The 14,060-nt window shown below is 40.1% G+C and overlaps 1 protein-coding gene across 1 annotated transcript in view; it reads left to right on the top strand.

Annotated features, from left to right (window-relative positions):
* Window positions 1-14,060, top strand: part of LOC126424525 (WD repeat-containing protein 36) — a 114,047-nt gene that overhangs the window by 75,774 nt on the left and 24,213 nt on the right. The window contains exons 8-10 of the mRNA XM_050087259.1: window positions 18-286; window positions 3,569-3,846; window positions 11,332-11,685. Of these exons, the coding sequence (XP_049943216.1) occupies window positions 18-286; window positions 3,569-3,846; window positions 11,332-11,685 (901 nt within the window). The remainder of the gene's footprint in view (window positions 1-17; window positions 287-3,568; window positions 3,847-11,331; window positions 11,686-14,060) is intronic.

Genomic DNA, 14,060 nt, shown 5'->3' with positions numbered 1-14,060 from the left:
TTACAATTGTGTTCCAGGTTTAACAATTTTAAGGGTGACCGATCTCTCTCTAATTCCTATGCGACGTGCGTGTGCATCACTCGCTGTGGCAACTTTACAGTGGTCGGGATGAGTTCTGGCCACGTGGATCGTTTCAACATCCAGTCGGGTATCCACAGGGACACGTATGGAACCCCTACTGCTCACACGGGGGCCGTGAGGGGCGTCGCTACTGACACTCTCAACCAGGTTACAGTCACTGTGGGTGCAGATAGCATGCTTCGATTTTGGCGGTTTAAGTGTAAAGGTGTGGTCTTGTAATGTAAAATCCATACTAAAGCCATAAGTTAAAAAATTACTTGATTGTGTGTTAACCTTATTTTAGAATTTTATTTCTACAGTAACTTTGTTTACTTCTATCTGTTGCAATAAATTGCTAGCACTCCTGAAGAGGCTAAGATTGCACTGTCCATCAGTGTTGGCAGACCTTAAATATTACCCACATGCTTGACTTCATACTCCCAAATATTGCATTATTAGAACCCTAAAAATGTGTTTATTTTTACACTTGCTAATATGAAGTTCTATGAAGATTTATCATATGCTTCTGTCACGTGGGAGGAAAGTACGGATGACAGCAGCTGTAGACGATGTAAAAATGGCGATGGTGAAACTTGTTTATCCTGCATATTTCCACACACTAATGAGTTTTGGTACCATCTCTTTAGAAAATTTGACATACACAGAGCATATTTTCAAAATGCAGAAATGTGTTTTAAGAATGAAGTTTGCTATTTGAAACTGAATGTTCAGTCTTTTAATAACTTGGTGTCATGACAACTGTTTCACAGTATATATTCGCTTATTACTGTCCTATGTCATTTCTAGTATTTCTTTTTTTCTGAAAATATGGTACAAAGCGTGAATATAATACCAGGGGTAGGAACAATATTCACATAAACTTCTAGGTTTTAATGTCATTGCAACAGTGAGTCGGATAAAAGGGTACACATTGAAGAAACCACCAGAACAAGTTAAATGCCTTGTTAGTAATGTAGTGAAGTTAGAGAACAAGCAATTTTCTGTTGGCAACTCCTCCTTTATTGGTTTGTATATTCTCAGACATCCATGAACCTACATTCCACTTATTAACAGTATTACAAAAAAGATGGATTGCTACTTACCATAAAGAAGACATGTTAAGTTGCAGCCAGACACAGTGAAAAAACTGTTACACATTTAGCTGTCGGTCAAAGCCTTCTTCGGAATAAAAAATGCACACACATCCACACAAGCGAGCACACCTCATGCACACACGACCACTATCTCCGGCAGCTCGGACCTTAATGCATCTGTGGCATTAAACGAAAGTAGCGATCTGTAAAGGGACAGGGTAGGGGGAAAATACGAGGGCTTACTGAAGAGTAATGCCTCCAAATTTTTTATGTGAAAACTCTTAAAGCTTTTTAAACAAAAGAAACGTTGTTAACATTCAAAATCTGTATTCTTTGTGTCTACATATTTGCAGCCTTCTGCCACTAGAAGGCTCATAATTGTAGCTTGTCACCTGGCGGTATGTAACGTCACTACGTCTGTGAGTGGATAACAGCATACTGAAATAAATTTTTGAATATGAAGTGTTCGTTCCCACATGGAGCACCGTCTCGTTGCGCTGCAACATCTACAGCAATCTGATCCATTGCTTTCACTGTCATTGAATTCCCCCCCCCCCCCCCCACCCCCCACCCCCCCCACCCTCCCACCCGAAGGCAGTCCCAACTTGACCCCATCCGATTTTCATCCATTTCCAAAACTTAACAAATATGTTTGAGAACTTCACTTTATTAGTGATGAAACGGTGCAAGCAGAGGTAAGGTTGTTGCTCTGTCAACAAAGTTAAACATCGTTAAGTGATGGTATCAACAAAGTGGTCTCCTATTGAGAGAAACATGTTAGTCACCAGGGTGACTATGTTGAGAAATAAATATGTGGGCATCAGGAGTGATGTAGGATGTTAATAAAGTTTATTTTATATACAAATATCTAAGAGTTTTTACATAAAAATTTGGAGGCAGTACTTTTTAACATACCCTCATACAAACAAAGGAAAACCTAGGATGGAATGAGAACAATATGAGTTAGAATATGTTTGCTACTCACCATCTAGAGGAGCCACTAGTAGTCGATTAGCAGGCAGGTACACTTAAATGGGTTGAGTATTGGATTTCGGAAGAGATGTGGGGTGGGGAATTATAGCAGGGTAGGAGCAGGGTGTTGGGGTATTCTGAGCATGGGTTTGTTTATAAGTTGAGGCAGGGAAAGGACAGTGCAAGTAAGCATGAGGGGAGGATTGGGGGAGGCATGTGGGAGTGGGTGCGGCATGTGGGGATACTGACCAGCAAAGGATGAGGTCAGATGGCTTACAGTAGCAAAGGATATGTTGGAGGGTCAGTTTCTACCTGCACTATTCAGAAAGGTGCTGTTGATGGCAAGAAGCCTGATGGCAATGTTTGTGACAGGACTGGAGTAGGCAGTATTGAGGCTATGTATGTGCAGGTCCTGCACCTGGGTCTGTATGATGGATATGAGGCAATGTGTTGAGGGTAGGGGTGGAATGAGGATGGACAAGACTGCTGTATAGGTTGGCGGTGGGGGGGGAGGGGGAAGAAGGGGATAGATGGGGATCAGTGGACTGCCACTGTGAGAGGGGTGGGGAGGATATTACTCATTTCATGCCATGGTGAGCGATAGTTGCAGCCATTGCGGAGAAAGTGATTCAGTTGCTCCAGTCCTATGTGGAACTAAGTCACAATGGGGGCACTCTTTTGCGGGTAGTCAGTGGGCATGGGAGATCTGTTTCTGGACAAGGTGTGGAGGATAAATTCAGTTTGTGAAGGTTACTGTAAAATACGTCACTTACACTAATGTAATGTTAGTTCTCCAGTATAACACATTAAAGTAAGTTATATATGGTAATTTATTTTAGTGTGTTATATATGCTGGTACAGTGACAAAAACCACATAATGGCCAATAGACTTTATATCTGGTACAGTGGTGCCCAGACCTACAGCGGTTGTATGAAACTCTTTATTAGGACGAAGCAGGATGATGCAGTGGTTAGCACACTGGATTCACATTTGGGAAGACAGTGGTTCAAGTGTGTGTCGGGCCATTCAGATTTAGATTTTCTGAGATTTCCGTAAATTTCTCTGGGCAAATACTGGGAGGGTTCCTTAGAAAGGGCACAGCCAATTTCCTTCCCCATCCTTGAAGCAGTTTGAGCTTGTGCTCCCTCTCCTGTGACCTCAAAGGATGTTAAATCCTACTCTTCCTGCCTACCTTTATATTAGGAATGCTGTCTCATTGCTTTTCCATTCCAGTAATGTGTTGAACATAACATACTTCAGTCATAACAATTTTTATCGTGCTATAGTTTGATAATGCTCACAGAGGCATAATTAATTTCTAAATACTGAAATAAAGTGTTTATTTGAAAACAAAAGAAAAGTGTACACAGGAAAATAACTTCCTTTAAGAAATTTTCTGGTCTCTGAGGGATTTTACTGAAGATGAATGTGTTGCTATCAGGTACAAAGTCACTGTCGAAAGTGGACCTGGACGAGCGGCCACTGTTCCTGCGGACACATCACGAGTCGTCTCTGGTTGCCATTGCCCTGGAAGACTTTTCAGTGTCGGTGGCAGACACAGAGAGTCGCTCAGTGGTGCGGAAGCTGGCCGGACACCCTGGTGCGCAGATCACAGACGCGACTTTCAGTCCCGACTCGCGGTGGCTGGTTACTGCTGGCACAGACTGTCGTATCCGCACGTGGGACCTTCCTTCGGGAAAACTTGTTGATTCATTTCAGGTAAGGATATGTGTGTCTTATACACTGCACAAAATCTGGACTCCAAATTAAAAATAATATATGAAGAAAAATAAATAAATGTGAGACATGCTTTTTAAATAAATATCATTTTTTTGTCAGACAAGGGCAGGTACTTTTTTTAAAACAATTTTATTATTAGAAAAAGTTTATAAATTCCTCTAGTTTTTAACATAATTTCTACAAAAGAATAAAGAACGGACTTTTGAATTACAGTCTCTTAAAAATCTGTTGTGTCATTTCACTGTCTTTTCCTTTTTTGATTTTTCTGCAATATGAATCTCTCATGTTTTGCCCCTCAGTGTCAATTCAGCTTAAAAATCTGACACCTTATTTACTGAGCTTTACGAGAATACATAGGGGAAACAAGTAGTTTGTTTTCTGTACGAATTTCATAAAGAACACATCGTGAAACTTAAAGAAAGTCACTAGATAACACAGCAACTTTCTGCAGCAAGTGATTAGTGGAGACAGATGGTCATCCACTTAAGATTTCATCATGAATACCGTATTTACTCGAATCTAAGCCGCACTTTTTTACCGGTTTTTGTAATCCAAAAAACCGCCTGCGGCTTAGAATTGAGTGCAAAGCAAGCGGAAGTTCTGAAAAATGTTGGTAGGTGCCGCCACAACTTAAGTTCTGCCGTCGAATATATGTAGCGCTACACAGGCTTGCTTTTTAGGCACAAAGATAAATACTGGCGCCAAAACCTCTGCGTCAGTAAATAAATTTTTTTTAAAAAAAGGTGGAAGACGAACTTTTTTTCTCTGCCTCGAGTTGCGCCCACTGCATTTTCATACATTATCCAACGAAGTAAATACAAATTCCGTATTGTTCATTTTCGAATGTAGCAGAATTTCAATGTACTACAAAAATCGGACTGGCAAGACTGTTTGGGATGTTTGTCAATATGGCCAACTCTACGTTCTGAATTTTTTCCTACCTGTGAGAAGAGATGTTTGCTAATAGGAACCTGATGAAATGTGAATCACATGCAGTATTCTCTTCACCATAAGAATAATATGAATATAAACATTTTGCTATGTATTCTTTCGTGTTTGCTGCTATCTCATTTAAATTCTGTCTCCCTAATAAACTACGAAACTAGAGTGAGACAACAGCAAACGCGGAAGAATATACATATCGTGTCATGTTTATATTCGTATTATTCTTATGCCTAATAGTGATACAGTCAGAAATGAAACACGGCAACTGACTAGATTTTTAAATCTAAGATGACTGTAATTTCTGTGCAGAATTTTATGTTCTCAAGAAGCGGCCGCAAAGATTTTCAAACGGAGAAAAATTTTTGCGTAACTCTCGTTCAGAATATGTTCTATCATACGCAGTCTATTATTTTGTTCTTGATGATAATTATCAAAGAAAGCAGCAGTGTTAGTAACAACAAATAGCAGTCTCTTGCCATTGTTTCGCTAATGAGACGATTCCTCTCTTCTTTCTTTCTATTGTAAGCGGCGGTAGCACGCACAAAAGCAAGACATGCCGCGAGCGGCGACAGGCCGTAAACACGCACTACCAGAATGCGACAAACAATGCATGACACAGTACAGTAATGCGTTTTCAGCTTAGAGTGACGTAAACACCTATAACAAAGAAAACGGCACTTATCAGATCAAAGCAAAGTAAGCAATCGATTCAAACCAGACGAAGCACGTGTAAAAGGAAGGGTACCCGTATAAATACGGATGGAGCGCCTGACGCATAGCAATGGCTACCTGGTAAATCTTAACTGCTAAGCTTACGACTCGAACCAAACTACTGTAACTGTATCGTCATTCATTCGACCTAAATTGTGTCTCGTATTACAATGGACCAACTTTGTTTCGATTTGGAGGTGCGGCCCTTGAATTTAGAGTCGCAAATTTCACGTGCGGCTTACATTTGGGAAATTTTTTTTCCCTTTCTTTCGAGTCTCATTTTTCAGGTGCGGCTTAGATTCGAGTGCGGCTTAGATTCGAGTAAATACGGTATTAGTACAGCTGCCTTGAAATGTTCTAACCCATTTTCTTATCATTCTATCATCCTTTGTGTTTTTTTTTTTTTTTTGCATAAACTTCATTGATGTACCAATGAGAAGCTATGTACATCAACAATTGCACATACATCTGTGGGCATTGTTGAGGTTCTGCAGCAACATTATCCACCCTGTATGAGCTTGGGCAAGTTAACCAGGTACTGACCAAATTACTGCTGACGTAGGTGGTGTTCACATTGATGCTGTGTGAGTTTCTGCTATTGGGTAGGGGGAGACACAAGGCGTGGCCGACACATTAACAGGAAGAGAAAAAGTGGACTAGTGGAACCAATAATTGAAAATATAAGGGAGCCACTCTCACCAGTGGCAAAATTCCTTTGATTACAGGTATGAGATAAGTCTCTTTAAATTTTAGGTGAAACTTCTCAGTGAGGCACAATGTTTTAAAAGAGATCCAGATAAATAAAGGGTCCCACACAAAAGAAAATTGTTTGAATATCCTTAGCATTATGCACCAATATATAGACGACTAAAGGACAAAGTTAGTGAACACCTTATCTGTTTATATGATCCAGAATATGAAAAGGAAGTTGATGTCTTATCTCTGTCTGAGATCCATGTGTAAGGAGCAATCAGAAAGTTCCTGTTTAGGGGTGTTGCTGCAGCATATATGCAGTGTAACATGACTCTGATGCAGGCAATGTAGGTACAGTATAACCCCGCTTTTATGTTCCTGGAATTAATGTGCCGTATCTCCAGCTGATGCCAAGCTCTATTTGGCTTGGTGCCTGATGGGAGTAGCTAGGTTTGTTCGAATAAAGATTCCACGAGCAAGCACAACAATTTACAAACTGTCTCTACTGCACATATGCAGTTGTTGTGACTGTTGTGTCTCTACTGCACATATGCAGTTGTTGTGACTGTTGTGACATCTTTGTCAAACTATATTTAGCGTGTGTCATCCTTCTGCCACTTGAAGCACTTGTTGACACTTTCACTCACTTTCCATTGCTGAAATGTTTTTGGTTTAAACATAGTGCAAATTATGTATTTTTTCATGGTGAGTAAAATGTGTTCCAAGAATTTATTCTCACTATCAAGTGCAGTATTCACATATGTATTTTTTGTGATGTTACACAAACTATGTGAGTGATAGTTTGCGTTTGTGTGGTTTTCTGCATAACTGAGAAAGTAAAGAACCTGATAACCTAAGAAAGGTGCTACTGTGCAAGAGAGATGCAGAACAAAACAAATGAAAACACCACACAAAATACTTACGTAAATATTTGCTCTTGACAACCTGAAAAAATTATGGAAAACTGTCACGCTAAGTGTGAAAAAAATTTGTAACTGGTGCGGTGTTCCATTGTTTAAATAATGAATGACAGCTTCAGGCTCTCCAGAAATGTCAATTATGATGTATGAAATTGAGTCACACGCTTCTAGTTTCAAGACAGTTACCAATTCCAGTTGCATCAACAGTTTTTATTAGTTAATAAACCATTATTAGGTGGTAAACAAGTCCCTGACAAGTATTTTGATGCCTATTATCTACATATATCATACTCCAAGTGGGAAAATGCCTTATACGAACAGTGACACGTATGCAAGGGATTATTTGGCATTCGTGTCATTCCGATGTGCTTGCGGTAAACGTGAAAACGTGAACTATGGTGATCTTCTGAGCAAGTGTGTCGAAACAGGACCAAGGTGCTGTCATTCTTTTCTTGACCACCGAAGGACAAACACTAGTAGACATCGATCGGAGAATGAAGAATCTGTATGGCACAGCATGTCTGTCGAAAACTACTGTTGTGGACAAGGGGTGCTGCTGCTTCATGATAACGCACATCCCATATTTCAAATGTAACGCAGAAGTTACATCAACTCAAGTGGGAGACACTCAAGTTCCCACCCTGTGGTCTTGATCTACTACAACATTTTGGTTACAATTCATAATATTGCAATTGCAAACTTTCATAATTTTCTGTGGCATATTTATGTATGACACATAGATCCATTTTATAATAAGATTAGACAGATGGTTGTATTCTGTCATGGTTATAGAATTTCTACACTGCACGGACGTGTGCATATTTCTCATTTAAACCATTACATGAATTGGGGTACTCCTTTTGGCATGATGTCATGTTTCCGTGCTATAGACATAGTGTGTACACCTTGTATTCACAGATAAGACTGTTCTTTCAAAGATGTATTTAAAAATGTATTCACAGGCAACACATTTCTTCCAAAGATGTATGAATATGTCTCAGTTTTGCATCTTTTGGATTGTGCAACATAGACTTTCAACCTATGCTGTTCATCTTTGGCCACCAGTCAGCCAGTAACTTCCATAGTATATTTTCAGACCATGCTCACTTCACATGTAAGTACTGTATTGATGTTTATTCTGTGGCTAGTTTTTCTATGGCTGAAAGACATGTTTGCTACCTGTCTGCCATACATTTTGGTGATTTTGCACTTAACTACAATTTGGGACTCCCAGCTCATTGGAACTTGATGACTTCACTTGACAAATTCTAGTTCTACCCAACGTGTAAGTAGTATGTCTTTGATAAATTTTAATCTGACATTGGCATGGCATACTTATGTTAAATTTTGATCCTTCTCACTTTCTGTGCATGTGTAAAAAAAATTTTTCATTGTTGTACTTTATAATGGCTTAAGGCCAAAATCGTGATAGTAATATAAAGTAACAATACCAGAGGAGGAAAGTTGCTACTCACCATATAGCGGACATTCTGAGTTGCGATAGGCACAACAAAAAGATTCACACAATTATAGCTTTCGGCCATTAAGGCCTTTGTCAGCAACACACACACACACACACACACACACACACACACACACACACACTCACTCACTCACTCACTCACGCAAACGCAACTTGCACACACATCTTCAGTCTCAAAGAGCAGCACCAGTGCATGATGTGACTGGCGACTGGGTGGGGGGAAGGATGAGGCTGGGGCAGGGAGGGGGAGGGATAGTATGGTGGGAGTGGCGGACAATGAAGTGTTGCACACTTCTCTGGTATTGTTATATTCCATCCTGGATTTTCCATTGTTTAATATAAAGTAAAGAAGTTTGTACAGTCAAATGGTGGAAATATCATTCAGACATTATTACATGACTGTGGCACAAAAATATGAAAAGATTACTACATTCATATCTTCTGCATGTAGGAAATAAATCACTGGGCATATTTCACACTCAGTGGGATGTTTAGTTTAGTGAGAAGTGGTAAATAAGCATGAGCAAAGGTAAATGTGAACAAATGCTTCCATTATGCTGTTTACGGGTAGCCAATCATTAGACTCTCGCTAATCCGGCCCTCAGGAGTCTGGCCTCTTAGTAATCCAGTGCACATCCAAAAACACACACACAATGAATTATCGTGTGCTACAATGCTTAGTTAAACGATACTTTATATACTGTATTTGAAATTGTAGCTTTCTTTACAGTTCGGATTCATGACTTCTAAAAGGAAACACGTTACGCTGGACCTCAAGCAGAAACTCGAAATTTTAGATAAGTTAAATCGAGGTTCTTCACAGAAAGCCGTTGTTGCTGAGTTCAATGCTGGATGAGCAACTGTGTGACATCAAAAAGAAAGATGATGTTATTCGACAGCACTCAACACAAATGGGTAGTAAGTTGGGAAAATGAAAGGTTATGCGAAAGTGTGAGAATGAAGAACTGGATGTAGATGGTTCATACAACAACGCAGTAAAGGAATTCCAGTCAGTGGCCAAATTATAAAGGAAAAAACAGCTGCATTTAACAAACAACTTGGTGGTAGTAACTTGTTTGCAGCTAGTGAAAGATGGCTATCAAACTGGAAGAAACGACATGACATTTGGCAGCTGATAGTCACCGGGGAAAGTCGCTCAGCGAACAATAAGGACGCTGATGAGTTTGTAAGCAAGATACAGACGATAATAGAAGAAGAATATTTAAATGCTGATGCCTTGTATAATGCTGATGAAACAGGACCCTTTTTACAACATGCTTCCTTCAAAAACATTAGCTGCCAAGAACGAGGAGGAAGCTCGTGGTTACAAGCAACTGAAACACCGCGTAACATTAATGGTGCGTTGTAATGCAAATGTGAGTCATAAACTACTACTTATGGTGATTGGAAAATCCCAACATCAACGTAGTTTTCAACATGCTGACATAAATACTCTTCCAGTGCAGTATTGTGCTGAGAAGAAAGCGTGGATGGACAGACAAATATTCTCTCGGTGGTTCCATGAAATGTTTGCACCAGCTGCAAGAAAAGACCTAAAGAAGAAAAAGTTTCCACTGAAAGCTATTCTTATAATTGACAATGTTCCCAGTCATCCTTCAGATGTTTCTCTAAAGTCCAATGGTATACAAGCACTCTTTCTCCCACCCAATGTGGCAGCCCTAATTGAGCCCATGGACCAGGGAATTTTGGAGTCAATTAAACATTATTATCACCATTCACTTTTCGTCATCTTGCTGCACGAAAGTGAAAATGACTCTATGAAGACTATGCTGAAGGCGTGGAAAGCAATTAACATACATGATGTTGTTTTCCAGACAGCTGAAGCGTGGGATAAAGTGGAGAGTGCTACCATAATGAAGAGCTGGAGAAAATTGTGACCATCCATTGATGCAGAGTTGTATCCAGTAGTGAGTGACAGCGATAAGCCAGTCAATTCAGAATTATCAATTACAGTACATTGTACACTGATATATTTCGCAACCTTCCAGGAGGAGAAGAAATTGATGATGAAGATGTTACTAAATGGCTGTATGAGGGAAACTGTGATATGGACCAAACTCTTAACAAATGAAGAAATAATCAAAAGCGTGCAAGAAAGTGATGAAGAAGAAGAACAGGAGAAGAGAGCATGAAGATTTCTCACACTGCTGAAGCTGCCGAGGTCTTCCTGGAGCACATTATGCAACAATCAGATACATACAGTACCGATGTAATGCTTGTAAAGTGGTTGCATGATAAAGAATGCCACCATGGCATATCATCATTGCGACAGTTAAAAATTAGGTACATGTTTCATAGTGAGTGATATGACTGTATAATTATGTACAGTATATTGTACACTCAAGGACTAACTTTTCTTTGAAAATTAATGTATTTTTGGATTTAGTAAAGTATATGTTTTAAAATTGTATCCTTTGGTTTAATAAAGTACAGTACACTATATCCCCTGTTTTTTCAAAATAAATAAAAAACAAAATAAATGAATAAAATAAATTTCAGACACTCAATAATCCAGCACTTCCACTAATCCAACATCCATATGTGCTAGGAATGGCCGAATTAGCGAGAGTCTAGTGTATACAGTGAATGGGGTATTGTCTTGCACACAATTAAAGTATGTCATCATTTGTGTTTAATATACTTGTAAGAAAAGTACAAATGTGTGTTCATTGCTTTTCTTTCCTCTCCCAGACCGATTCAGCGTGCACATCTATCAGCTTCTCAGCTGTCGGCGACCTGCTGGCGACGACACACGTGGACTACATGGGTGTGTTTCTGTGGGCGAACAGAGCCCTCTTCAAGCACATCGCACTGCATCCTCTCGATCCACTGGAGGACAGTGAGGCAGAGGCACTCGTCACATTGCCAGTTTCTGCCCCAGACGAAGGTGCAAATAGCGGCGCTGAAGATCTCGATGCACCTGACGGAGATGAGGATGGAGAAGACACGGAGAGGCCGCAGTCTCCAGATCAGATATCAGAGGGCTTGGCCACTCTGTCTGGGGTCGCAGCTGTGCGCTGGCAGAATTTGCTTATGCTTGATGTGGTATGTGTCTTGCAAAGTTGTTGTTTTGTTGTTGTTCTCTTCCATCTGAAGACGGATTTCATGCAGCCTCCACAATAGTAATGTTTCTGTATCTCTGCATAGCTACTGCAATCTACAAAGGCTGATCAATGAAGTCTGAGACTTCACCCCCCCACCCCCCACCCACCCCCACCCCCCTCCACAGATGTTTATTACTCCATTTCTATGTTTACGTGACCCTTTTAAAAGTGCTGCCCTCCGACTTGAATGCACTTTTTATAGCGTCTCTGCCAGTTCTGGAACATATGGCCCACGCCCCTTTATGAGGTTCTTGAGAATCGACTAACTTTTCTTGAGCACTGCTTCAGAATTTTCAATTTGAATGCCCCAAAGCTTTGCTTTTAGTGACTAGAATAAGAAAAAATCTCAGGGTACAAGATCAGGCTTATAAAGCAGATGTGGTACATAGGTAATGTTGAAATGAGCCAGAAACTGCAAGACGTGATTCACTACGTGAGGCCACCAATTGTCATGATGAAATTACTAACCAGTATGAGAAAGTTCTGGTTGTTTCCTTGCTGTGTGCTTCCTTAGTTTAGCCAGTACTAACATGTGTGCTGGTGGAACAATAGTGTGAGGGGAACTGCGTGCTGATAGGTCATTCCATGACAATCAAAAAATGTGATCTCAGTCACATTCCCTGCAACTTTACCATTTTTGGTGTTGGTGAACCAGGCAATTTCCACACTGTGCTGGCTTGTTTTCCTTGAGGATTTTAATGATGTAGTCATTACTAATCACTGGTGATAATCGATTCCAGAAATGCATCTCCTCCATCAGCAAAGAGATGGAGCCTCTCGCGGCTCGTCTCCATTTGCACAGCCTTTTGTTCAGGAGTCAACAGACATGGCACCCTACAGGCACTAACAAAGGGCACATGGAGATGATCAAGCTGTGTTGATGTTGACTTCAGTGACAGCATGAGCCAAAACACCAGGCCGACGTTGCGTTATACAGACAAATTGGCCTTCGTTGAAGTTCCTGAACACCCCAAACATTGTTGCACGGGGTAGTACAGCTTCACTGTATGCTTGTTGCATCTTTTTGTAAGTGTCAGTGGCTGTGTGGTTTAAATGAACACAGTTGTACTGCTCCTCTTGAGACATCTTGAGCATCTATATAAAAAAAGAAAAAAAAGAGCATTACTACTAACCTACCAATATGAGAGTGCTGTCACCTATGTGCATTATACGTGAAAACCTGCTATTTTCAAATATTCATGACACAGATAGGTAACCGTTACGCAATCTACAGGAAGAAATCTGTCTCAGTATTTGTTGATCAGACCTCGTACATCCATTTGGACCTGTTTACTGTATTTAAGCCATGGTCCCACTTCACATCACTGTTTTGGTCCCACTTCACATCACTGTTTTCACCCTCACCTTTCTCTCCATCACCTAATTGACAATTTCTTTATGCCCGAGGGTGTGTCTTATGAAGTGAACCCTTTTTTTACTCGAGTTGTGGTATACATTTCTTTTCTCCGAAATTGATTCAGTGCCATCTCGTTAGTTACCCAGTCTGCCCATGTAATTTTCAACTTTCTCCTGTAGTACCAGTTCACTTCTTGCCCAAATTCTTCAGTGTCCATATTTTGTTTCCATACAAGACTACATATCAGACAAGTGCCTTCAATTCACAGTTGCTACCTGTCAGTACTTCTAAGTACCGTCTCTTTTGATCCTTGTTTATTCCTGTTACACACACGCACACACACATTTCCCACATCCCAGACTGGCGGGTACATTTAAGTAGATATTTATCGTGGAAACACTTCACTGCCTTCTACATCTTATTTGCTAGTCAAAGTGTTAGTTTGCGTAACAGTTGGTGACAGCTGAAGGTTTGCTTTGTAGAGACCGTTTTTCTTTTATTTACTGTCACGCAGTTGTTAGCAATTTTTGTGTTTACTAGCAAAGGTATAATGAAGGTTAGATCCTCTTTTCTTCTCGTGCAGCTCTTTTGTTAAATCTGTGCTTTTTATGTATGAAATAAGCAGAAAACCACGTGGTACTGTAGAGTACCTTCTGGCCGTATGTGCATTTTTTGTTTACTGCCACACAGGTGTGGTTTGTCACCTATGTTAATATTTTTTGCTCTATTTTACTAGCTTTGTCAACCTAGATACAGAAGACTTTTTATCTTAGCACAGTTGTCATTACTGTAAGTGTTACATCACAGAGAAGTACCACTTTTTGGGCATTGGTAATACTAACAGATGATAGAATTGTTGGAGCTCATCTAAAAGATTTGCCAGATGATGATGATGTTATGGAAGTAGGGAATGATGCAGACAATAATACTGATTCAAATGATGCTAATAATCTTGCAGA

This window comes from Schistocerca serialis, chromosome 10 (assembly GCF_023864345.2).
Source record: "Schistocerca serialis cubense isolate TAMUIC-IGC-003099 chromosome 10, iqSchSeri2.2, whole genome shotgun sequence".
Classification (NCBI taxonomy): Eukaryota; Metazoa; Arthropoda; class Insecta; order Orthoptera; family Acrididae; genus Schistocerca; species Schistocerca serialis.
Note: the sequence above shows the minus strand (reverse complement) of the source record. Positions and strands in the feature narration are given on the sequence as shown.